At 40.6% G+C, this 27,374-nt stretch overlaps 1 protein-coding gene across 1 annotated transcript in view; it reads left to right on the top strand.

The window, feature by feature from the left end:
- LOC143737618 (neural-cadherin) overlaps positions 1–27,374 on the top strand; it is a 394,396-nt gene that overhangs the window by 328,311 nt on the left and 38,711 nt on the right. Inside the window, exons 23-26 of the mRNA XM_077229313.1 lie at positions 8,615–8,829; positions 16,668–16,795; positions 25,326–25,453; positions 25,778–25,901. Coding sequence (XP_077085428.1) covers positions 8,615–8,829; positions 16,668–16,795; positions 25,326–25,453; positions 25,778–25,901 — 595 coding nt within the window. The remainder of the gene's footprint in view (positions 1–8,614; positions 8,830–16,667; positions 16,796–25,325; positions 25,454–25,777; positions 25,902–27,374) is intronic.

Raw genomic sequence — 27,374 nt, 5'->3', positions numbered from 1 at the left:
TTGATAAGTGTGGGCAATCCAGATCAGGAAGCCTCCAAGGAGGAGCAGGCTGTGCAGATGGCCAGTGCAGAGCAGGCTGTGCAGTTGGCCAGGGCGGAGCAGGTTGCCAGGGCAGAGCCGGCAGTGCAGGCGGCCAGGAAGGATCAGGTTGCCAGGGCGGAGCAAGCAGTGCAGGCGACTAGGGCGGAGCTGGCAGTGCAGATGACCGTGGCGGAGAAGGCCCTTCAGGTGGCCATGGTGGAGAGGACCCTTCAAGCGTCCATGCTGGAACCGAGTGGCCGATGGACCATGGCGCCATCGCAGACTTGGAAGATGGGAACCGCACCGCTGATCTGCGGGACTGAGTTGATGTAGGGATGCAGGGAGGTGACGATGTGGCGAGGGAGGCCGACGGGGAGGTCAGAGGAAGGTAGGAGTCCAGGGGTGCCGAAGGGGTGCAGGATGAGGGTTCAGCCCGAATCCCGGAAGTCCGTGGCAGAAACTGGACTTCGACCACAGAAGGCCGAGCTGGAGTGGAGATCGAGCCCAGCGGAGCTTCTCGGCAGACGGACCGCGGAGGCGATGGAGTCGTGGATCTAGATGGAGGCGACGGGCTGACAGATCGAGATGAAGGTGTGGGCTCTGAGGATTGAGGTGTAGCAGGGGACTCGGACTCTAGCCGGACTGGAGCTGCAGGCTGGCAGGCCCACAGCAATTCCACCTTGCAGAAGGTGCTGTGGATGGCAATGCTGAGATATCCCTTGACGAAGTGAAGGAATTTTTGGCTCTCCTGAGCCAGGACGATAATTTGCACCCCATCGTCCATTTTAGGGCGGTCTGTCGTTCCGTCACGGGCTGGTTGAAGCAGGCACGGAGTCAGGATCACAACAGAAGCATACTTTAATTTTCATAAACTGGATATACAGGAACAGGTAGAATGGGAACAGAACAACCATGCATATAGTAACAATGACAGACAAGGAACAGACTGAACACAGGACTTAAACATATTAGGGAAACAAGACAGCTGGGGAAAATGAAGTGATAATGACAGGTAGACAGGTGATAGAACTAAACACTAACGATGAGCGGGAAAACTAGGACACAGGACTAAACCAATTGCACAATAACGGGGGGAAACACAGGACATACACAGAAGTGGGCTGTCAGGGCCATGAGGGCCTTCTCTGCTGGCCCTGTCAGAATCTAAAATATAAATGTAATATAATATAATATAATATAATATAATATAATATGTAAAATATATATTTTTCATTTTTACGATTATATTTCCATAAAGAATATGGTTATTTTTTGTGAGGCTGAGCTGGATTTTCCAATATGGTCATCTAAATGCATCACAGCTCCGTGGACCAGCACTAGAAGTATAGCTACCCTTCCGTTGAAGCTGCCATTTCCCATTTGATCATAACTTTGACTGACGTGTATCATAGCCAATCAAATTTCGATGCGCTGTGACAGAACGCCCTCAGGGCCCAGCGATGTGTCGGCGCTAGCCCCCGCTGATGTCATGAAACCGTTTGAAATGTTGGCGGGTTGTGAGCAATGTCAGTGAACTGAGCTATGGCCGCTGACTTCACACCTCTTACCGGTCCAGTTGACGATCTCCGTCGTGTGCCTTTTTCAAGGCGTATGTTTGGAGAGAAGAAAGAGATCATTTAAAAAGGAAGATCTACACCTAAGCTGGATGGGCTGACCAAGGCCGGAAAAGTTTTTGTGCGGCACTTCACTGAGAGTAACTATGACTGCTATAACTGGCTAACAGCTAGCACTGAGCAGAACAGGTTATTTATCATTCACACAGGAAGTGCAGTTAGGAACGGGGTGCAGCCTTTCTTTTTCTGTCTATGGGTGCAGCTGACAACACTGTGAGGGGTGTTAGTAAGCTTGTTACCCTCACAGTGCTGTCAGCTGCCCCCTGTTCTCTCTCCCTCACATGCATGCACGCACGCACACAGACACACACACAGTATCATTCACACAGGAAGTGCAGTGAGGAACGGGACGAGGAACCAAAGTGCAGTGAGGAACCACGTTCACGTCAGTCTGTTTAATGCTGGAGTCAGCAGACTTGTTCAACATGTTGACGTTAAAGGCCCTGTTGGGACCAATTTTTTGTAAATGTTTTGTAAAAGAGTAAGAGTAAGTTTTGTCGCTATGCAAGCATTTTCATCGACTAGCTTATTTATAAAAAAAGTTACGTTGTATGAATTATTTTTTATGTATAGAAATATTGTAATCAGTTTTAAATACATTTTAATCATTTTAAATAAATGCACAAAAATATTGTTTGTGCAACATTCATGGTTGTGTGTTTCATATTAGTTTTAAATCCATGTTATATACACTTTTAAACTATAAGTCCTTAGCTAAACTATTTTTACTAGTTTAATGTAATTGGTGGCTAAGAGTTTGTTTGTTAAACAGAGAAGAGAGTTTCTTTTCCTTTTGAATTGTTTTGTTTAAAAGTAGACACTGCAAGCTTAGATATATTTCTGAGTATCTGTTCATTTATGAGACAAGCTCCAGTTCACGTGGGATGCAAGTTATATCGCGTCGGCGCCTCCATGTCCTGATTATAGGCTATTTGCTTCTTATTTATTAAATCCAGGCAATTGGTTAAAACATTGATTAAAATTAAGATACAATTTATCCTAAACGAAATTCACTTTAAAGAAAGGCTTTATACAAAACAAAACTTAATAAAGCGGTCAAAATGATGTCTCTCGATATTACGCATCGGCTACTCATACTGGCTGATAGGCTGATCACTTTTCATATAATCAACATAGATGAAATGGAAAAAATAACATATTTAAACATAAATATGAAAATAACTTTACTTTAATGGCTACAACACGTAGGCCTACAGTACAGAGAAATGTAATGTAATGAAATGTAAAGGGGGGGCGGGGTTTTGAATAATAATCAAATTATTGCCAGCGATCGTCGAATATTATTTTTGCTTGAAATGCCCATCCCTACAAAATACGAAATGTCTTAATCAGACAAAATACAAGCATCATAGCATTAGAAAGAAATGTAAATAAAGAAGTAAAATAAAAATACATTGAAGTAGGCCTAAATAATAAATAAATAAATAAAAGAGGCTCAGTACCTTCTGAAGCAAGAACACCAGCATGTAGTCGTAGTTGTTGTTGATGTTAGGCTACTGATTTAGCGTGTCTAACTAGTCGACACGTGGGGTGATGACATCATCGTTTCACATAATATGTTGGGGGGGGGGGGGGGGGGGGGGGGTTGCGTTTCTGAAGGCCCTGACTGAAACCCCACGGTACGCTACTGGACATACATTTGACAATTGCGTCACGTAGCAGTTACATGTTTGGTGTGAACAGACAATTGGTGGAATTGCTAGACAAGATATGGCAGTGATCATCAGGCTTTGTGTAGTTTGACGGTCAGTGCTATAAACATATCCTCAGCCTATCTTCTGTTATGTCGTTTTAGTAAACATGGGAATAGTTTTGATTAGGGCACAGTGTAATTAGAGCCCTTGTGATGCATTGGATTGCTTTATTGGGATCATTGACCTGCCTGACTGTCTGTCTTTCTTTCGTCTGTAATAAGTGCACAAAGGCCGTCAACCCATGTCATTTTCTTTTCAAATGGGCAATTATAACTGCAGCTATGTGTGAGAGAGCGAAGAGAGAAAGAAAACAAAGACAAAAAGAGACAGAAAGAAGACAAACGTACAAAGGAAGGATGGCGATAGACCCATGCATTTTTCAAAGACTATGATTAGACTTGCCAAAGAGGAACTGAAGCAGGGGATCTGAGGGCACAGCAGTGCTTGGGTGGCAAACCACAAGAAAGCAATTTGTCATTGATGTTTCTGAGCAGATGATGCTGTTTGTGGGCTGAATCAAGAGTGTGCGCAACAGGTGGGGCTGATCCGTCACAGAGCAGAACAAGAGAGCTGTTGATTACTGTTTGAGTCATGCCAATACGTATGCATATGAAGTGTATCTTTCATATGGAAATTTTTGAAGGCAAAAGGATGCACAACATCAGACTGGTATTGTATGGTCTAGTGTGATTCCAGGTTTACTGATTTGTGAGGGGTGATGTTTGGGAAGTTCCCATGATGAGAAAAGCTTTTGCTGGAAGTCTGGTAGAATACATTTACATGATTTAAAGAAGAAAAAAAACACATAATATTTCACACACTATACATTGCTGCAGCACCTCTTTTCAAACTCTGCCTGAAACGCTCTCTTTTAGTTCGTGTCTCTTTAAAGCCCTCCTTCCAAAACGTCCAGTCTACTCTGATTGTGACGCAGGTTGTGATTGGTCAACCATTTAGAGTGTGTGTTGGAAATGTGTCATGTGTCATTGTCTCCCTCTGTAGTTTTGGTTTGAACATTGGGGGGTTGGAGTGTGAACTGTTTAACAGGGTCCTGGGGCATATGCTTCTTTGTAAGATCTATCTATTTGTTTGTTTGTTTGTTTGTTTTTTGCAAAATGGTCCTAACATGCACATTTTTTGGTAACATAACTGCAATAAAGTAGCCTATAGTTAACAATCACTTGTTTACAAAGTGCAATGGGAATATCTTTTCTTAAAATGTTCTTATACTGAACATGTTCATTTCCTGTCATCTCTTGGAATATCTTAAAGCAGGTTTTTCCTAATATCGATCATTATTAGCAGAACACAATTTACACACGGGAAAACTTGTTTTAATCGATAATTCAAGAAGGTCCATATTTTAAAGCTCTTTCTAACTTGTGCTCAGCCTTAAAGTTACATCTTGTAATTTGTTAACTATAGCATTTGTTACAATAAGGATTTAATTACAAGTAAGACTATTGATGGCTCCTCATTACTATGCGTAGGACAATGTTAACTTTTGTCTTTCTTTTTTTATCTACAGCATTTGTTATGAAAAATATAAACCTACGCATTTAGAGACTATAGCTACAACATGCCACAGTTGTAATATAAATCTTTAGTGAAAAAACCTATTCCCTTAAAGGGGTGGTTGATTATAAGTTAACTTTTCTCACTTTAGTTTAGCATAAACAACATCTGCAAAGTTACAACACTCAAAGTTTAAAGCAAAGGGAGCTATATTCTTTTAAAGAAATTGCATTTTAAGGTATACAACAAATGGCTGGTAGGGACTACACAACATTCCTCCTGGGTTAGTGACATCACAAAACCTCAAATTTACATAAACCCCACCCCCAGAACATGATTTATAGATTATAAAGACATAATATGCTAATCAATGACTAGATGATAACTACACATAAGCTACATACTGTCAATTCATCAACTAACCATTCATAAATGTTGTCTACATGTTGTCACTTCTTTTCGAGCCTCTCTATCTTTGTCTGACTCTGTTTGAACATGTGTGAGGTAATCGAAGCTGCTGTTTTACCTGTGCCCTTTTTTAAGGACATACACAAAAATGGTAGCCTAGAAATCTAGACGCACCCTAGCGGCAGCGAAAATTATTTCGCAGCCAGTGTGGTCTAGCAACTCTCCATAGGCTTTTGAGCTGGAAAAACCAAAAACTGGTCGGGCCAATCACATCGTGTATAGAGTCGGCGGGCGGGCTTAACACAATGACGGCACAGTTCATGACGTTCCGCGTGATTTCCATAGGTGATTTCCCTGCTACTTGAAAACAATGAAGATGCAGCGGTCTTTCGAATCGGCTTTGGCCGCGACTCTGGAGGACTTGGAGTTAAGAGAACGTCACTCTTAATATATCAATTAGCTCCGCTGGTGGAAAAACTCATGGGACTCACTCATCCACAACCGTTCGTTGCTCTGGTTGGTTGTAGTGCTATCCTATTGCGTGCAGAGGGATTTTGAAAGGTAACCGTTTATCCCGCCCCTCGGATTGAGGCATGTCAATGGAGAGTTCCCAGACCTAACATCTTGATGTAGGTCTGGCATGCCAGGCTACAAAAATGGTGCATTTTTTCTAAATTCTACAATTAGACAAAATGTACCACAATAAATACAATAGAAAAAGCTTTCTAGTTTATGTTGGTGCAGGATTATGTTTTGCCCTTTTTAGTGGCTTTTTAGATCATGTTTGACTTAATCTGAAGCGTGTAGCAAATCAGCTCTATGAAATATTAATAATCAATAATAACTGGTTATAATTGATTATGAATATTTTGATCAGTTAATATAATTAACTTAAAGCAGCACTTTGTAGTTTTTCAACCTTCATAATATATTTCCAAGACCCTTGAGATATGGTACATCGACTTACAATAGGTTGAATGACACGTCTGCCATAGCCTAATAGTGTCTGAATCTCATTTACTGGCACTATGTAACTTCGGGTATGTAACACACAAAAAAAAAAAAAATACACAATTTGACTGCTTTACGGCATACGTCACTTCGCCCACCACCCCCAACTTCCTCAAATTCTGATGTGAAAGCCCAACTAGCGTTTCATACCTGTCTGTATGTTGTTGTCATGGCCGAAGCAACAACTAAAAGGAAGAAGGCATAGGTTTTGTCAGAGGAGACTAAAAAAAGAAAAAGGGAGAGTTACAAATTAAAAGGCCGGACAAGGATCAATATTGGAGGGAGAGCAAGACAGTTTGAAGACGGTGAGAGTGTGTGCGTGACCGTCTCTCTCTCTCTCTCTATGCTCATTCTTTCAGTAACATGCACGTTGTCACAAGCGCAGCAGTCAGTCATCTATAAAGTGTTTATAAATTTATAAATAAATCAGGGAGCTGATTACCGCGAGAAATGTAAAAGGCTGAATAACATGGCCTGGCCATGTTATGGAATATATCTGGTCCTCCATTTATCTTCATGAATCAAGTAATGCTAGTAGAGTAGCGAATTATCAATCTGGTACCTAGTAACGTTAAACACTAACATGCTAGTTTACGATGGTTATAATAAACAATCTTTCAGGATAACTATCCTAATGTCTGCAGGCTGATAGTCATATTTGTTTATTTATTTTTCTGGTGAAAGTGTCTTGCCTCAGGCTATAATGCAAATCGATTTTCAAATTTGCAGATTCATTCATGGTAGCTTGATATTATAATATTGACGATATATGGCTATAACCTACCACAAAAACATTGAATTGAATTACCATATCAGTTATGTAAAACAGTAGCCAATAGGCTACTATAATGACGATGTCTTGTAAACGTGAGCTACGCGATCTTTTGACGTTTGAAAAAAAATAAGACCCATGAAATTATATTCATATGACATGCTGAAATATATGCCAATGTGCCTGGGATGAAGACATTTCACATGCAACGCTGTGAGAACTCGTGAGAACTCAATACGGTATCGGCTTGTCAACAAATGCATGTGTATCCCCTGGTGTAACCATGACAGTTTTTACGGCAATAGTAGACGAGAATACGGTTTCCCAACTGTAGGGGGACCCCGAGAGCAAAAACCGCAAAATCGACATAGTGCTGCTTTAATGTAGTAAAATTAATATTTCAAACAACCCACCTGTTTGTCCCGTGAACGGTTGGCGTTAATTGTTTATTAATTCGAAGAAATATTCATTTCCGGGGAAGGGAAATGTCTTTCTTACTGTCCAGTTCTATTAAGAGCATGTAGTCCCAATCTAAATCGTAATGTAAACTTTGTATGCAAGCAGATAATCAGAACCAAATAAATATTGTGCACAAGTTTTATTAACAAAAACACGAAAACATAACTAACATACAAACAATTACACATTAATTCATGCATTTATAGGTAGATGGTTAAAGTGACAGAATGAAACTGGAGGTAGGAAATTTAACAATGGAAAAGATCCATTTAACTATGAAAAAAACATCAATTATTATCATTTTCAAAGGACCTTGTTAAAAGGATACTTGCATAGCCTTTGCAGTGGACACAATTCTTGAAGTTGTTGAAAATTTAAGTTGTTGATGGTTCAGTGAGTGTCAAATGTTGAAGTTGCAATCGTTTTATTCTCCGTTGGATGAAAAAGATATGATGAACAATTATTGTGAGATATAAAAATTATTGTGAGATATAAAGTTACAATAACCATCTTTGTTTTTTTTTAATTCCATGGCTGAAATAAGCTTTCATTGTCATGTGTTCATTTAATACATTTTTAAATAGTTTAAGATAAAGCATAAGGAAAATGCAAGGATAATAATTAATTGTAGGATAATAAGGGATGGTCTTGAAGTTTGACTGAAGGGATGCAGGCAGTGGTCAGTGAAGCATTCCTCACTGTCTGGCTCCTAAAGGCTGTATTTGACAGGTTGCATCATTCAGCAAGATGAGGTGGGAGTGGGATTCAAAGCTCTGAGAAAAGCTCAAAAGCACTATTGGTTGTGATTCCTGACCAATGTAACACAAAATACAGGGTTGAAACCTAAGTTAGGGAGATGAGTTTGTATAACTGTCTACATGAGTCTTTCGTCTAGACATAATAGGATAGTTAATCCAATTTAGGGCTTTGTAAGATCACAATGTATGATGACTACAAACCTTTTTGTCTTTGTACATTTCTATCTTTTTAGTCCAGATCAGTCCAGTAGCATGTGTACAAAACCCAAAACTCATACTGTTTTTAATAAGAGCTTTTGATTTCTTGTTTGCATACCATAGATGCCAGTGTCCGGCTCAGTTTGAGGGACCCGAATGCCAGCAGACAAAACACAGTTTCCACGGAAACGGCTATGCATGGTTTCCCCCAATAAGGCCATGCTTCGAGAGCCACCTCTCGCTGGAGTTCATCACAGAGGTGGCAGATGGCTTGCTGCTCTACAGTGGACCCCTCTCTCAGCTTCAGCCGTGGGAGCCAGAGGACTTCATGGCCATAGGTAACCTACACACACCCTCACCACAGCCGAGCCGCAGGTCGAGAGGCTAGGGATGCGGGTATTGCAAGTGTGCAGAAGCATTAAGGCAGAACATTGCTTCAGTTTCTACATCATTCTTTCATATCACAAGCTGAAACTCTGGCACATCTTCACTCATCTCCCAGTAGGGCTACACATAGAGAGAAGAGAATGAAAAAAGGGTGATAATATGTTTATTTTAGACAGAAAGAAATGAAGAGACTCCTTCGCGTCTCTCCAGCAGGATTTAGTGTTTCTAATAAAAAAAGTTTTATTGCTGTAACATTTTCTTACTCAGGGGAGATCTGCTATCATCTAACAACCTAAGATAAAAAATACCACATTATTTTGTTTGTTTGCGTATGTGTGTCATAAATTCCACAGCATTGCCGTGTGTGCAGCCGTATAGTAGCTCATTAGGGGTTAACGAAGGCACTCATTATATCAGTAAAGGCTTATTTGTCATTCATCTGGGAGAATGATTACAATGGGGTATACACATTTAGAGCTTTAATGAACTCACAGATCTGCCTCCGTGCCGAGCATACGTTCATATCAGAGCATTCTGCTCTTGATCAGTTCACTGGTGTGTTGGCGAATGTGGATAAGTATCAGATAAGGCAGTGTGTGAGTGTAATCAGTGCAGGGTGAGATGCTGAACATATGGAGAGAATGAGAGAGAGATGCATGGCAGACAGCGAATCTGAGGTGAGAAAGAGAGAGTGACAGTGAGTGAAAGATGCGACTGAAGTGTGCGACTGTGGACAGGGTTTCAAGGTGGCTCCAGACACAAAGAGTGGTGGAGATCTGTCTGAGCTTCAGTTTCAGGTCAGTATTAGGGTGAGGGTGATAGTCAAATACTTTTCTTTTTTGAAATGGTGCTCTGCTTGTGTTGGAACTGCTGCTTGCTGGCAAGGGATCTCTGAATATCTGTGATAACGGACTCCTGATCCCATTGACTAGAAAGACGAATGATAACATATGTTACTATTGGGGGTTGCACGGACTAGTCGACTTTAATCTTCTGCCATGGCGCTTTAAGCTTGACGTCAACTAACTGATCATGGCCTACAGGATAAGAAATCTTTGAATTCCACTTTTACACTCCTGTTCCAACAGTTAAAATGACAAAATAAATGCACACTCCGAGAGCGCTGCACAAGATATGTTTGATTATGCCATCTGGAGCTCAAAATTGATTGGATGAATGCACGTTTTAAATCGCTTATTTTACGTGTAAGTTATTATCCGTTCTAAACTAATGCGCTGTTGCATTGTAACACACACATACAGACAGTTGTTCGCACATCACGTGCACAGAAACATTCAGTATTGCAGAAATGTATTGTCAACACTGTTATGTCATTTATCAATAAAATAGCTTAGAAACTGAAGAAAGTTCTTGCATATATTTCTTAGTAACTAAAACCCACAGATTCACCATTAGTAGAGAGACGCTGCCAGGTAGAATTAATTCACACGCAATCACTCTCTCACTAATGCATTCATATAAATGTAATCTTTGCTAATTTATCTATATCTGATTTAGAACAAGCAGAAATCTGTGAGAAATATAACAACTCAAAGACAAATTAAATGATAAAAATAAGCTGTTATGTAGGAGCAGTAGTTTTTTGGTTCCTAGTTAGCATGTTTTTAGGGGCACCTCAGATGCTATTCCTTCACATCTTCTGCTTTGGAAATGTACGGATTGGCTTCAGAACCAGCACTAGAAAAGGGGTGCAAGAGAGAGAGAGGTTGGATAGGTCTAGTGATGACATGCAGCAATCAGAAAGAGGAGAAATGGAAAAAGAGAAAGAGTCTAGTAGAGAGACAGCGAGGAAAGAGAGCCTGATTAAATAGATAAAAGAGGTTTATCAGATTTGAAGGAACTGCTGAGGAGGAACAGTAAGTGGTGCAGCTCAGACATGATTTAAGCGGAGAAAGAAGTTCATGTCTGGGTGAGAGACGAAAATGGTGTGTGAACAGGAAGGTGGAACAAAGAAAGAAAGCGGGTGATGAATAATGATGAATGGCAGTGCGGAGGACAGCAGAACAAGTGTAGCCACAGTGTGAGTCTCTATACATTACTCTCCCTCTCCAGTCCTCCTCGCCTTCACTCTATCAGAACTTATTACTTACTGCTGTTCTTCACTGTGGCCTATTAAACCTTATCATTGGCCTGCTGCCTGCCAGTTTTACGCCTCTGCTCTTCTTATTAAAGACACTCATGACACTGATACTACAATGCAGTTGCATAGTGCAAACACACCCGGGGCCTCCCACACACATCCCTGTGTGCAGCAGATCATTTGTGTTTGTCTGTCTGAGTATTAGTACTTCTGAGTTTAGAAATAGATTATGAATATGTTGGTTGGCTGGAAAGCAACTCACAACCTTTGCAACACTTCCAAGTTCAAGAAGTTAGTATTTGTTTGCCTTTGATTGGTTTGAGGTGAGCTAGACATTGCGACTGGTCAGTAAACATTTCCAGCCCACAGTTTAGCTGTAAGAGTTTTGGTTTTAAATTAAAATTGGCATGAAATGTATTTATTTTTATATTGATATTCTAAATACATTGGTCAGTAAACATGTGTTTTCCTTTTAAGCCATGGCATATTAAGGCACACGTATATATGGGTGATTCACTCATCAGTTGAGGCATTGCTGCGCACATTATAAAACAAGCACAGAGCATGAAATCCACACGTGGAATCTGTATTTAAGAGAAACCGTTTTTCTTCACCTCTAGCATGAATTACTTTTCATTGGTGGAAATGGGCACAGAAACATGCTTGAAGTCTTTGTCACATTGGTCTTATTGGTGGTTACAGTATCTTTTCAAGGTTAGACAAAGATTTGAGGGGTGAGCATGTCAAATCAATAGACAAATTAGACTGACAAATGTAATTTATTTGATTAAGGACACTCATTGAATGATAATAAGCCTCATGAGGTAATTTATCCATTACTGATACGACTTCTGGCTGTAGATGATATTCAGGGACATTGAGAAACATGCCTTTTTTGAATAGATGGTGTACTTGATTAATTTCTTAGTCTTGTCAAGGATGTAAAGGTAATACAACCTGTAGAATTTATTCATATATTGTGCACTTTTGTCCAAAGCGTTTTTTATGTCAGTTTCCTATAGAGAAGCTTAAAATGCGTAGATACATATACATGCACATATTTATATATAAAATATGTTATAGCCCTCATTCAATATTAATATAGGAGTTTTTATATATATACAGTGCTTAGCTAAGTGAATACACCAATGCTAAAGTTGACTAAAAAGAGGGATATAAAATCATCTTTTGGAAATTGATCTTAATGCCTTAATTAAAAAAATGAGGAAAAATCTAACCTTTAAGAACACCAATTTTATTTGTGAATGAGTAATGTATCGTAAATAAATGTTCTTCATTAAAATACAGGGTGCATAAGTGAGTACACCCCTATGTTAAATTCCCATAGAGGCAGGCAGATTTTTATTTTTAAAGGCAAGTTGTTTCATGGATCCAGGATACTATGCATCCTGATAAAGTTCCCTTGGCCTTTGGAATTAAAATAGCCCCACGTCATCACACACCCTTCACCATATAGAGATTGGCATGGGGTACTTTCCATAAGATCATCTCTCAATGCAAATCAAACCAGCTGTTAGGCTAACTGAAATAAAACCATGCTAATCCTCTAGGTATGGCGAAGGGTGTGTGATGATGTGGGGCTATTTTAATTCCAACTGCCAAGGGAACTTTATCAGGATGCATAGTATCCTGGATCCATGAAATAACTGGCCTTTAAAAATAAAAATCTGCCTGCCTCTATGGGAATTCAACATAGGGGTGTACTGACTTATGTTTTAGGAACTATGAAGTGTTTATGAAAGTGTTTGTGAGCTTTTACACACACACACACACACACACACACACACACACACACACACACACACACACACACACACACACACACACACACACACACACACACACACACACACACACACACAAACACAAACACACACACACACACACACACACACACATGGGAGCGTCTGGCAGATGGATGTGAGCACAGAGATACAGTTACACCCAGAGTGTGATGTGTGCATTATGGTCAATTTGCAGAAACCTGCCTCACAGTGAACCCTGTCATACTCATCTAGCCACAGCAGCTCTCAAATATCCCTTTCAACTTATAGTATTTCAGCTCATTTCCTGAGCCGCTGATGTGAGGGCCACTGGGTGGGGTTTTCAGGGTCCATAAGCCATCGGTTCTCCTGCTCGTCCCTTAGGACCCGCAAAGAGAAGCCATTTCTTATGCTTAAAGTGGAAATGCATTTGAGGGGTATCCGAAGGGAGGAGGTTGGTCTCCCTTCATCTTCCCTCCTGCTGACAGAGGGATTAATGTGCAGTGATGTTGCAGGGAGACCATTATGAATTAGGGATGAGGAGCAGAGAGCACAGACGACCCCCTGTGACTGCAGAGGGATCGTGTCTGAGAGCAAAAACATGTTGCAGCCTAATTACATATACAGATTGTGTTCCCTGTATATGACATTTACATACTTAACAGTGAAAGTGCTGGCCGGTGGTCCTGATCAAACCATGTGTCCCCTCACCCTGTTATCTCTCTTCCTCTCTCTCTCTTCCTGGTTTTCATCTGTATATTAAGGCTGTGACACACCAAGCCGGTGGTCGGTTATCAGCCAACTTCGGGACATTGTTGAGTGTCTGTTAGCCCAGTTTTTGTGGCGTGTTCCGCACTATCGGCACAAGTCACACTCCGTCCATGAAAGAGAGAACTCTGATTGGCTGTTTAGCTTCATAGCAAACCATTCCAAGAGAAGAAAAGTGAAAGTGATGAAAGCAAGCAAACAGTGAAGTCAAGAAGGCTACACAGAGAAGGTGGTTCTAATTTAACCTAATTTTACCTGAGTATTCCAATACTCGACACAGCTGTCTGGAATGAAGAAAGTGATCAACATGATTCATATTCAAAATGGTTAGGGTACCGATATATACACATTCTTGTTTGTTTTTCGCTTAGGGCTAAAAAAGTATTCAGTTCTAATTTTGTTTCCTCTTTTGAATGATGACTATAGACCACTAGGCATTGAGACATGTCACATGTGACCGAATATGTGACCGAGACATGTCACATGTGAGGCAAGGTCACATGTGACCGAAACGTGAAGTGTTTTCCTGTTTGGACTTAATGGTCTATGCTCCTCGTTTGGACAGTTTTTAAGGCACCGTGAGTTCATGGCTATTTTTCGACTGTAGACTACTGCCACCCTGCTCTTACGATCGTCATTTCCTCTCACGCAGGCGCAAAACTGCTAGTTGGTCGTTGGCTATAGTCTTTACAGTGTGTTCGAGCACAACTCTTTGGCCCAGACGCATGGGATGAGAGCCAACAACATAGTCAGCTTACATTGATGATATTTTGGTGTGTCATGGCCTTTAGAAACTTCCAATAGTCACTTCCTCTTTTCGTCTGTCTTACAGAGACACATTCATTACTTCCCCTCGTTTCAGTCCTTTCAAATCAATACCAACCCTAGACGTGTACCTTTTCCATCTCTCATTTTCAATGCTGTTGGCCTTCCTTTCTCAACCCTACTTCATCTGCACTCTACCTAAATGTCATGTCAGCCAGAGAAGACATGGTCTTGCTCTCAGTCGGCAGCACTTCATGTCTGGGACAGGATTGGTGACAGAATCAGTGTAAGGGAGCAGTTGTCTGTTCTCAGGGGCTTCCCTCTAAAAAGGGCTTCTCAGCCCAGATTACAGCAGCACTGCCCCGCACCCAGCATGTTCACTGTTATCTCCAGCTCAACACTCTGATACCATCAGGAGGTAGCCTGGAGACACTCGAGAAAAAGGTTGAGAGAGAATTCAATGAGACCATTGAAAACCACCAAGATAGAAACAGTTTCAGAAACTTTGAGGAGTTAATAAAGTTGATTTCATTCAGCTGTGAGAATCATGAGTTAATAAAGGATTTTTTGGGGGGTTGATCATTTCTATTTGGAAATATTATTTCCATATATTTCTATATTTAAAATATTATGGCCAGCTAACAGGGAGGGTTGTAACATTTTCCATATGCTTTTATTGTAGACACAAAGTGCACCACATGACATATACTGATTAAGTGCATATACTGATATTTGTTACAATTTAGATTAATTCACACAAGGGCAAACAAACTCACTGTCATGTATTTAGAGTTGTAGGCCTGTGTTTTATGTCCTTGTTCATTTGTTATTTCCTGTTTGTGTACCTTTTTGAATTCAAACGCTTACAATTAAATGGTGACAAGGTAAATATTGTGACCTTTGTTTATCACAATAAATGTATTCCATTTACAAAGCATTCATTTAAAGATAAGTAGTAGATTTTTAAAATAATTTGAAGAATTGATTAATTAAATGTGGGAGTATTATAACAAAGTTTGAGATGGAAAACAACATTTTTACGAAAGTTAATTTTAAACAAAATGAGAGTTTATCTCATTTTATCTGCACTAATGGGTTATACACCAAAAAGTCTTGTTCTCCATATAAAACAGAAGCTGACCAGAGTAATACCTACTTAACTAACACCTTCAAAGTACCGAGCAGTTTTATTAAACAGTACTTCTGAGCCATTATTTCCATTATTGCTCTATTTGTCTCACAGCATGTGCTAACCAAACTCCCCCTCAACCGCGAGAGTGAGACAAAATCCCTCAGCACTCATGAGCCGCTTGAATGGGTTAAACCATGCAGGGGATGAAGATGGAAGACATTCACTTGCTGAAACAATCTGTGCAAGAAATAATAGGAGAAATAGAGCGACAGCGAGAATAAGCACAGATGGATGACATAAATCAGCCAGTTTTAATGATGGTGTTAGGGAATTAGCCCGGACAATATGTCTGGAGAATCAATCATTTGATTTAAGCTAATGAAGTGGGTACATGTGTTTTAAAAAGTATCTATTGTTGCTTAATTGCAGTTCATCTTATACATTATCCTCTCATACAGTATTAAAAAAAAAACACTGTAACCAACGAAAGTTCAGTTTCATGGTCTGCAGATGGTGAGGGCCAGACAGTGCAACATAGCCGAGCTGAGAGGAAGTGCATGTTATTTACAGGAATGAAAAGAGTGCATCAAAGGGAGAACTCGAGAGAATGACAAATAAGAAAATAGAGGGAGAATTGAAAGACACTGGGAAAGCGGTTTGGTGAGACAAACGACAGACAGACATTTCGGCCAAAATAGGCACGGCGGGCTTATTTAACAGCAAAGATCCGGCTGAATAATGTGAAAATAGTTGAAGGCATTTCTGCCTGTATGCTCAGACTCTGTCAGAATATACGATGCTTAGGGGAGTCTTCCTGGCTTCATTAATTTTTAATTTGCCAATCGACTAACTCAGACAATAAGAAGAACTTTCCGTAATATGTTTTTCCTATTATGCCAGAGGATAATATAATCGTAATTGTGGCAGGCTCTGCAGTGCTTACTTGACCCTGTAATGTGAAACAAAGCGCGAGTTTATGTGATACATTTGTTAGTCAAAAACCAGCTGCTAGTTGAACTTACTTATAAAACACTTTTACTTGGTAGTTTTTAGGCAGTGTGTGTATGTTCAAGGTTGAGTTTTTATAACCATCCTCCACTCCTTTGTAGTTCTGTATCTGGGTTTTAACACTCCAACTATGTTGCCCTCTTTCTCTCTCTCTCTCTCTCTCTCTCTCTCTCTCTCTCTCTCTCTCTCTCTCTCTCTCTCTCTCTCTCTCTCTCTCTCTCTCTCTCTCAGAACTGATCGACGGCACCCCCACCCTAAAAATTAACCACGGCTCGGGTACATTGGTCCTGCAGTTGCCCGGCAACGTGAATGTAGCGGACATACGGTGGCACAGACTGGATGTGAGGAGCAACAGCAAAGTAAGCATTCACCGTTAGCAAGCGACTGGCTGCCGTGTTTAATTGAGCGGCGGCCCGTCTCTCCTCGGCAGCTTCCTCCAATAATACACCTCAGTACTTCTGTACAAGACGTCAAAGTCTTACTATCTGGTCTGAAACCATCTTCACAGCCCGAGAGGGACAGATGAACTGTGGTCGCAGCTGTTAGCTGGGTTTTTTGATCCCAAACATTGTTTTGTGTGCTAATTTGTATTGTATTCAGTGTTACCAGAACTGTTTCCGATCCAAAGGCCTCTTTGTTGTGCTGTAGTATTGCTAGCTTGTAGTCTTGCTGGGGTGGAATTTGCTTTAGGATCAGTCTGAAATGTCTTCAAATTATAATCCTAACGATGTAAGCATCCTGCTGGGTGTGAAGGGAACATTGCAAGTTGGAACTTTTTTAGCTTCTTGACATGCTATGTGTTTAATAATAGCATACCTAAGGCTTTAGCTTCCGTAGAGAGTGGAGAAAGAGTGTGAAGTTTGTCGTCATCCAGAGTAAAAAATGTTGGTGAGAAGCTCTTGAACCAACTTGGTGATTTAAGTATCTGTACAAGCAAAAGAAATGTAATAATCTCTAGAAGACATTTAAAAGCCAGAAGCACTAGATGACTTTTGCCCAGATTTTTGCCCCTATTTACAGTCTGGATGAGTCAACGCTAGTTGCAGAAAGTCTGAGCCAGTGTATAATGATCACTGACTCAGATTTTATATGTGTGATATTTTTAGCCAATTTTAGAACACGTTGTTTTCATTTGTCGTGCATCTCCTAGAACTGTGTGAGTTTGTTGTGCTCAGAACGACTGTAAAGTGTGTGAGTCTCATTTTTTGTGAAATGGACTGTCAATCATACACTCACATCATACACTAAATAACTGTGTATGATTGAAAGTCCATTTCACTAAAACGTTGATTGAAAAGATTATTAAGGCATGGAGAAAGTATGTTGGGGGACCATCAATTAAGTGATAGCACAGTGGTTCTCAACTCCAGTCCTCGGGACCCACTGCTCTCCACATTTTGTGTGTCTCCTTATTTAACACACCTGATTCAGATCATAAGCTCGTTAGGAGAGACTCTATGGCTGCGTTTACACTTGGCATTAACATGCGACCTGTATCCGGATGTTGTCCACATACACATTGAATAGACAAGTGTAAACGCACTTCTGATCGGAATGTTATCCGATCAGCGTGTCCAGGTTCGGAGGTAGTCGTGGACGCATTGTGATCGGATCTCAGTGTAATGTAAACGCAATCCAGCCATCGTGTCTGCATTCACAGGTGGACGTAATTTAAATCCCCGCCCAGTCTCCCCGCGTGGCTGTCAGAAAATAATGGCAAGACGCAGTTTAGACAAGAAATGAAACTTATTTGAACCTTACAATAAACGTCAATCTTTAAAACAGTTTATTTAGACTTACATGATACTATGTGTGTCATTTTTTATTTTAATTTTGCAACATTATCTGAATGAGGCGATCGCCTGTACAGTCAGTCATGATCTTAATGAAGAGCTGCACGCTGCTTTGCCAGAGGAATAATCGGAATCGGAATATTTTTTTTATGTTTAAATGTTGAATGTTTTTATTGTTTCAGCATGTTTATCAATCTCCCATTTCTGTCAATATAGTCATTGCACGCTATAAGCTTAAAACCAGATGATCGATGTGACTTTAACATGATCAACCCAGTTATTTTTGTATGATCAACTCTGGAAGTATTCCTTCGTTCAAAAAAATGTATTTGATCTAATTACTGGAGATTGAAAGTGAAGTGAGTGAGTGAAAGCAATTGGGACATTGTTTAATTTGTATCATCTTACTCTTAATCTGGTGTCGTGCCACAGACCTAATTTATGCAGGAAACAGGAATCCGATCGGTTATCCAGATACAGAGGCTACTTAATGTGAACAAATATAAACGCACAATGTCCTTATTGTCTAATGATCCGATCTGCTTGATCGGATCACTGTGATCGCATGTTAATGCCACGTGTAAACGCAGCCTAAGATCTGAACTGAGTGTGTCAGATAAGAGAGAACAAAATGTGCAGAGCAGCGGGTCCCGAGGACTGGAGTTGAGAACCACTGTGTTAGCAAATATTAAGCAGTTACACTATAGTAGAATGTCTTAAGTGAACTATCTAAATAAAGTGTTACCGGATGTTTTATTAGCTAGAAATATATACCTAACATTGATTTATCTGGCTGATACTTTTCCAATTGTATAAGTATTTTTATAAACTGTTACATACCGCCTGTGCCGGCCTATGCAACAGAGAGGGGAGACCACGCGGATTATTTGATAAAAAAAAAAAAAGTATTTATTAAAGACAAGAAATGAGCAACATAAAATAATTAAAGTCAGTTTAATTGTACAACTCGAAACGAAAACAAAATGCAATCAGGGTATATGAAGTGTCATGCAAAAAGGAAACAAAATCAGCAAAACGGTGCGGGAGAGAAGGAGAAATGGCGGCCTCCTGAAACCAAGTCTGGAGAGTCTTTTAACACCCAGGATACTGGAAGCAACCACACGCGGTCCTGGAGCAACATTAATTCCGAGATATTGATAATCTGCATACATAGACTGGACAGAAAACTATGTCCACAGGCCCCCAACCCCCCTACCCTCCAGCAGCTCCAATCGCCCTTCCTCATCCCAGAACTCCAGCAAATCCCAGTACCTGGAAAGCTACATTTAAGGAGACTAGGCAGAAGAAGAGAGTGTAGAAACAGGAAGAGAGAAAGATGGGACACGACAAAACATTCACTCCAGCCCACCTGGAGCACGGGACAAAGCGTCAGCCATCACATTGTCCACGCCCTGAATATGCCGTATCTCTAAATTGTATGGCTGTAAAAATAAAGCCATACAATTTCATACAATGTCAGTTGATTATGATCCGATTAAACAGTGATAGGAACAGCACCCCCAGCTAAATATACATCAAACTTCTGTAGACCCCAAACTAACGACAATATTTCCTTCTCAATAGTTGAATAATTCAACTGATGACAATTAAACTTTCTTGAGAAATAACATGTTGGCTGGTCCACCCCCTTCTCATCACTCTGCAGGAGCACCACACCAGCCCCCACATGACTTGCATCCGGAAAGGCTGATCTAGACAGAGTGCCATCAAAACTGGAGCAGAGTTCAACAACAACTTGACATTATCAAAAGCAATCTGAGATGTCACAGTCCATTCAAACTTCACTTTAGCTATTAACAGGTTAGTCAAAGGAGCTACTACCATAGAAAAGTTGGAACAAAAACTACGGTAATACCCTACCATCCCCAAAAAGCGCCTCAACCCGGTTTTGGTGGTAGGAACAGGAAACTTATCGATAGCCACCACTTTCGCATGGACCGGCTTCACTTGACCCTGCCCTACGGTCTTCCCCCAATATTCAGAGTTCCTCAGACGAGGTTTCAACATACCGTCATCAGGACCTACCATATCCTCACCACTACGCTCTGCCACCATGTAGGGAGTCTCCAAGGCCCTAGGAGCCTCAACAGCAGCGGCTAAAGAAACGGGCATCACTAGGTCACTAGACTCTGCTGTCCCAGAGACTGAAGACCTGCTATAATAGGACTTCAACAGATTTATGTGACAGAGCTGAGTAGAACGCCTACGATTTGGTGTGGAAAGTAAATAATTCAGGTCTGACACCTGTCGAATAACCCTATAAGGACCCGTATATTTTGCAAGGAAAGGAGAGTTTACTATTGGCAACAAGGCCAAAACCTGATCACCCGGACTAAAGACCCTTGGTTCAGCTCGACGGTCATACCAACTCTTCATTTTCTGTTGGGCTTTAGTCAGGTGGTCCCTCGCCATCTCACAGGCTAAAAACAACCTACGACGAAAACCATTAACGTAGTCCAACAGATTAACAGGAGACTCAGGACACTTTAGCTCCCCCTGTATAACTGCTAAAGGCCCACAAACTCTATGGCCAAAGACCAGATCATTAGCCGAGAAACCCGTAGTCTCCTGGGTTACTTCTCGTGCTGCCAACATTAGCTAGGGGAGACCTTCTTCTCAGTCTCTGTTAAGCTCAACACAATAACCCCTGAGAAGCGACTTCAGTGTCTGCTGAAAACGCTCCAGAACCCCTTGGCTCTGGGCGTGATAAGCACTACTACGTTGAGGTTTCACACGCAACTGCTCGAGCACTTCTTTGAACATGCGTGACGTAAAGTTAGATCCTCTGTCAATCTGTATAGTATGAGGGATACCGAAAATAGAAATAAATTGTGAAAGGGCTTTCACCACCGATCTAGTGGTAAACACACCCTGACTTAGATGGAGGCAATGGTCCCACACAATCAATTAACAGGTATTCAAATGGTTTTCCTACAGCTGGAATAGGGTAGAGTGGAGCTGGCTTTAGCACCTGATTAGGCTTCCCTGTTAACTGGCATACATGACACATCTTAATGAAGGATGCCACATCCTTCTTTAAGCGAGGCCAATAGAAGTACTTCATAAGACAGCCATATGTTTTCCTTACCCCCAAGTGCCCAGCTACCTCCCCATGAACCGTCTGTAGGACCAAATCTCTAAACTTAACTGGTACTATTACCTGAAATACTGGATTCTCAACCCCTTCATCAGTGTGAGAAGACCATTTTCGGATCAACAACCCGTCCTGAACCAAATAACCCCTTACTGCATTGCGCAACTCCTCAGGTGGTAACACCCCAACAAACAGATCTTTTAATGTCTCGTCCTCCTTTTGAGCTGCAACAAAATCACTATGAGAGAGAGAAGGTGGTAGATTAGGCACAATTACAGACTTAAACTCTCTAATCTGGGAAACATCATCATTAAAGGCACGGCTCATAGCCCGTGTCACTGCACAAGCCGTAAAGACAGACAAATTCTGACCATGAACGTCACTGTCATCTGCAATAGAGGGAACATTCTTAACAATTACAGGGGGCGGTATATCACGCCAGACACGCCTTCCAGCCAGATTGTTACCCAAGAGAAGATGGACACCCTCTATAGGTAAGGAAGGGCGGACTGCTATTTCTACTTCCCCCTGCCCTAAATCAGACAGCAGATTAACTCTGTGCAAAGGAACAGAAACAACCTGCAACCCAATCCCCTGGACTAAAACATTGTTCCCAGTACTCGGGTCAACAGAAAAAGGCAAAACAGACTCCAAGATAAAAGACTCAGACGCCCCTGTGTCCCTAAGTATCTTAACTGGCACCTGGATGGAACTACCCACCAGTGAAATTAAGCCATCTGTAACAAAAGGAAAGTAACCCCTTCCACCCGTTGCAAATGAATCAGCCCTACCATTTCTCTCACCAACTTCAGCAGAACTCCGGCCTGATGTCTGAGATGAAGTCACAACGACTTCAATTTTATCCTCAGTCTCACCCACCAAAACTTTTGCAGGTATTTCTGACTCAGATACAGCAAGTTTGACCCCCCTAACAACATCAGTACCATTTCTCTGACTTTTCCCCTTTAAAACAGGACAGTCTTTCTTCCAATGCCCCTTTTCTAAACAATATCGACACACATCAGCATTGTTCTTAGCCTGACCAACAGGTGTAAACGCAGAATACCTAGAGTCTCTGCGAAAACTCACAGCACCTCTGTGTGACTGATTTGAGTGTGAATCTATTTTCCTCTGAGTAGTTGACTCCAATGAACCCACCGAAGAAGACCCCAAAGCTCTATTGAAACGTCCAAAACGTTGTTCCTGATAAAACTTACCTGTATTGCTTTCTTTTAAACTATACTTATGTGTCAAAGCGAAATCGTCAGCCATAACTGCGGCTTCAGCTGCGGTTTTCATCTTATGCTCAAATACATGTGTAGCAACACGCTCAGGAACGATATTTCTAAACTGCTCTAAAACAATTAAATTAGACAATTCTTCAAAAGTAGTGACTCCCACTGCAGAGCACCAACGATTAAAGTGGCCATTCAATTCCCGCGCTACTTCTGTATAGGCCTGTTTGTCTCCTTTTCTCCAACTGCGAAACCGCAAACGATAAGCTTCAGGAACTAATTCATAAATTTTAAGCACTGCCTCTTTTACTCGGACATATTTTTTTTTCTATCTGACACAGGCAACGCAATAAACGCTTCTTGTGCTCTAGCTACAAGAACACTCTGGATTAACAACGTTCTCTCAGAGTCAGACCATCCACGGTCATCAGCCACACTCTCAAATAAAGAAAATAAAATATCGGGATCTCTCTCATTGAATTTCGGCAGCAATCTAACCATGTTAGATATATCCGGGGAACGCACAAACCCCTTAAGAGCAGTACCCTCACCTCCATCAGCTGAAAGCCTACCTTCAGCGCTCAGTCTCAACCGTTCTAAAGCCACATCACGTTCACTTTTTATTCTTTCCATCTCTACCTCACGTTGAGCTTCTCTCTCTTTCCTCTCCGCCTCACGTTCAGCTTCTCTGTCTTGACGTTCAGCTTCTCACTCTCTCAGCTCTGCCTCGCGTTGAGCCTCTCTCTCTTTCTGCTCTGCCTCGTGTTGAGCTTCTCTCTCTTTCTGTTGCATTTCTATCAACACCTTTTGTTGCTGAAACGTAAGTGGCATTTTTGAAAACTCGGTCGAAAGAGGTGTCGACGTTGCTTCTCCGAACTCTAACTCATCCATAATCAGAGATGCAGGTGACGAAAGAATATTCCTAACGACCAATTCCCCCTGAACTGACACTAATCTGGGCTAATTTCGCTGTTCTGGGGAAACACAAGTCAAAGTTATAATGTTCAAAAACTTGACGCAACTGATCCTTTGTCAAATTATTCAGAACCCCCACAGATGGAGCTACAAAAAAATCCTCCAAACTAGCCATGAAATTTTAAACTAATTTTACAGCATACAATTCTTAAGGATACTAAAGAAAAAAAATCGAGCTCACCTTTTCAAATTGTAAGTGTGGCCACAACACTGTGCATCAAGACGAGACAAAACGGAGCTGCCCTGTAAAAGCAAACAAACAAAAACAAGAAAAACAGCGATCCTCTTCATGCATATCCCAAGGACAGAGATTTTTAATACACAATATCAGCGGTGCGTTAACTCCCCCGACAAAATGCCGTTAAAGCAGGCATCCACGACGGTGCCCTCTGCCCAGGATAGCACAAAAATAACAAACTAAAATAACAAACAAACATTTAAAACTTGACGGGCACTCGCAAAACTCCCATAGTTATCTTATTGAATACTTTATCAATAACCTCAATCTTGCACGCACAGTGCAGACCCACACCCACCAGACAATGGCTCACCGCAAACTATTCAACCTGGCTACTTCAAAAACAGCCCAGGCACAAATTTAACAAATATTCTCCTCCTCTCCGCACCAACAAAAATAAATAATTAAATAATTTTAAACGCAACTAATTTTCAAACTAATCCACATGTGTCTTCCCAATGATTCAAAACAAAACGTTCAACTCAATGAACTATCAAAGCACTTTCCAAATCAAACATATCTGAATGAAACGGTCCTAATATATTTAAAGCTTCAAACGCCCAGGCCATTCAAAACCTAGTTATAAGCATCAGAATACATTTACCGATTTTGTTTCAAATCCTTATTTTGACGAGCCCCCAAGTCTGTTTGTCGTTCCAGATCCCGAAACGTTCCAATCCCTTGACGAGCCACCAATCTGTTACATACAGGGGAGACCACGCGGATTATTTGATTAAAAAAAAAAAAAAGTATTTGTTAAAGACAAGAAATGAGCAACATAAAATATTTAAAGTCAGTATAATTGTACAACTCGAAACGAAAACAAAATGCAATCAGGGTATATGAAGTGTCATGCAAAAAGGAAACAAAATCAGCAAAACGGTGCGGGAGAGAAGGAGAAATGGCGGCCTCCTGCAACCAAGTCTGGAGAGTCTTTTAACACCCAGGATACTGGAAGCAACCACACGCGGTCCTGGACCAATCACTTGCAACACGCCACACCTGCGCTCCTCTCACCTATAGGGGAGACGTAATGAACAGGCAAACCGCAAAGGAGGAGGAGCTGACAGGTCCGAGACCGTCACAAAACAAAATTTTTACTTGATCATATAACTCAAACATCATCCTTAGAAAATGCTACATTAGTTCTGTTTAGGGGCTTAGAGACCACAGCTAAAGAAAAACATGAAAATAAATCTTTACATTCTAAATATGTCTGACTGCTGTACACTCTGTATCTCTTTTCCCAATTTATTTATTTGTGTTGTGTTTTTCTGTATTTTTGTATTTTTTATGGTAAAAACTTCAATACAGATTAATTTGAAAGGAAAATAAGTGGTTTGTTTCAAAATTATTATTATTATTATTAATATTATTATAAATTTTACATGTATATCATTAGTCCTACATAAAAAAAACGTTCAGTCTCAGAACGTTTAATATGCCGTCATTCAAATGTGGTGTTTCATGGAAGTCAAATTCCTACATTTGTGTGTTAATAAAGGTTCCTTTCTTCCACACGTTTGTTCCCAGGAGGTGCGTTTTACACTTGACCGCTGTGCGGGAGCCACTATCATGGAGATGGAGGGTGTGGGCAGCTGGCTAACTACTGAAGACCACACTTCCTGTGAAGTTACTGGCATTACACCGAATATGGACAAGTAAAGCACTTCTCTTCCTTTATATTTCTCTTTTCACACCAACTTATGAACCAGTAAAGTTATAGTGCCAAAGAAACCATTGCTCCACCGTGATACCATGACACAGAGCTTGAAACAATCATTACCTTCCTCTTTCGCTCAGTACATATGAGCCTCATTCCAATTATGAACTCAATAATGTCTTGAAATATTGATAGTTACACAAAGGTGTCAATCTAAAAGGTCAAATGAATTATCGGAGTTAATCTCTAGAGGAAAATTACCTCACCATAACATACAGTACATTAATGGCTAGGGTCATTGTCCCTTCTGATGTGCTTTCAGGCATCTGAATGTGTCGCAGGTGCTTCAGCTAGGAGGAGTGAATGAGAACCTGCCATATATTTACCCACAACTTCAACACAAGCACTTCACTGGCTGTATCCGAAACCTCATTGTGGACAGCAAGGTGAGTTTTTTTTTTTTTTTTTTTGAAGGGGCAAATGAAAGGGGCTAAGAGTGTTGTTTTCCATCATTTTAGAACGATTGCAAATGTGACATTGATTTTAAACAACAGTTCAATAAACAAGTAGCATGAAGAAATATTAAGTGACCTTTAGAAGAGATTTTAGATGCAATATTGACTGTTTTTGCTCTAGGAAAATTTTTTCAAATTGTTTAAAACAAAGCCACAGCAGAAAAGCTGCAATGGCTGAGCAACATACAGCTGTGTTACTGAATGATTCCGATTTTTTAGTGATTCAATGACCCATTAATAAAGACAGTGGCTGCATCCTAGTGAGACTGCGTCCTTCCTAGAACAGTACAATCTTTCATTACACAATGAAATTGGACAAGCTCAGTACCGCTTCCTTTTCCGCTAATTATTTTTTTGTGAAATGGAATGTGTGCAACGGAGACTGCCTTCCCTATCTTTCAAATTCAGATTTGACTGAGCTTGTTGAAATTGCAGTCTAGATATGGAGCCTTCCTATGACGCAGCCTTCACCTTTTATATTTAAAAGTATAATTGCACTTTTTTTCCAACATTTCATATGTGTGTATATATATATATATATTTATTTATTTATTTATTTAAAAGAATTATGAATGTTCTACTGATTTGGTGCTCAAGAAACATCTCTTATTATTATCAATGTTGAAAAAAGTTTTGCTGCTTAATATTTGTGTGTAAACATGATACTTTTTTGTTTTTCCAGAATTCTGATGAGTAGAAAATTATGTATATTTTTATACTGCCCCTATATGGGCAGGCAAAGATGCCTACCATGACCTCATAGGGCTTCCAGACGCTGTCAGTTTTCAGTTTTCTAAGAAGTGTTATTTCAACTGAGTTATAAATGACCATGCCACTTGTCTTTTTAACCGATCTGTGATCTCACCCCACGTTATAATGTCAAGGTTTGTAATGGTGGGTGGTCGTTTGTTTCTCATTTTAACACCGTGACTCAGCTGAAAGTTCTTGAGTCTAAAACACTTGACCAGTGGGCATCAGACATACAGGAACAGCATAGAAGGGTTCACTTAGGCTGCTGCGGCTTGACTGGAGAACATAGACTGTGGAAGGAGGAAGTACAGAGGTACAATTCCAATTTTAAAAACTCTTCTGCTCACTCAGTTTTCTCAGATGGTTTACGTCCTTTTGCTCTTTCCCTGTTGTTGACCCGTGAGTATTCTAAGTAGGCTTTTTGGTGGCAAATACACAGTGTGCTGGGGTGCATGGCAAAGTGGTTTTAAGATATAAGGATATTATGCCATTTACTGCTCCACCTTGGGAGGTACATGCAGGGAACTACAGTACCTTACTTAAAAGGTCACACAGGTTTGCTTGAGCTATGAATCCCATTAAAGAGTAAGTACAATCCTTTACCAAATCCAAACTAAAGGAAAAAAATAAACCAAACACCCGTAAACCTTGTGG

The sequence above is a fragment of the Siphateles boraxobius genome, unplaced genomic scaffold (genome assembly GCF_051911475.1).
Source record: "Siphateles boraxobius isolate OS27281-9 unplaced genomic scaffold, OSU_SipBor_1 130, whole genome shotgun sequence".
NCBI lineage: Eukaryota > Metazoa > Chordata > Actinopteri > Cypriniformes > Leuciscidae > Siphateles > Siphateles boraxobius.
Note: the sequence above shows the minus strand (reverse complement) of the source record. Positions and strands in the feature narration are given on the sequence as shown.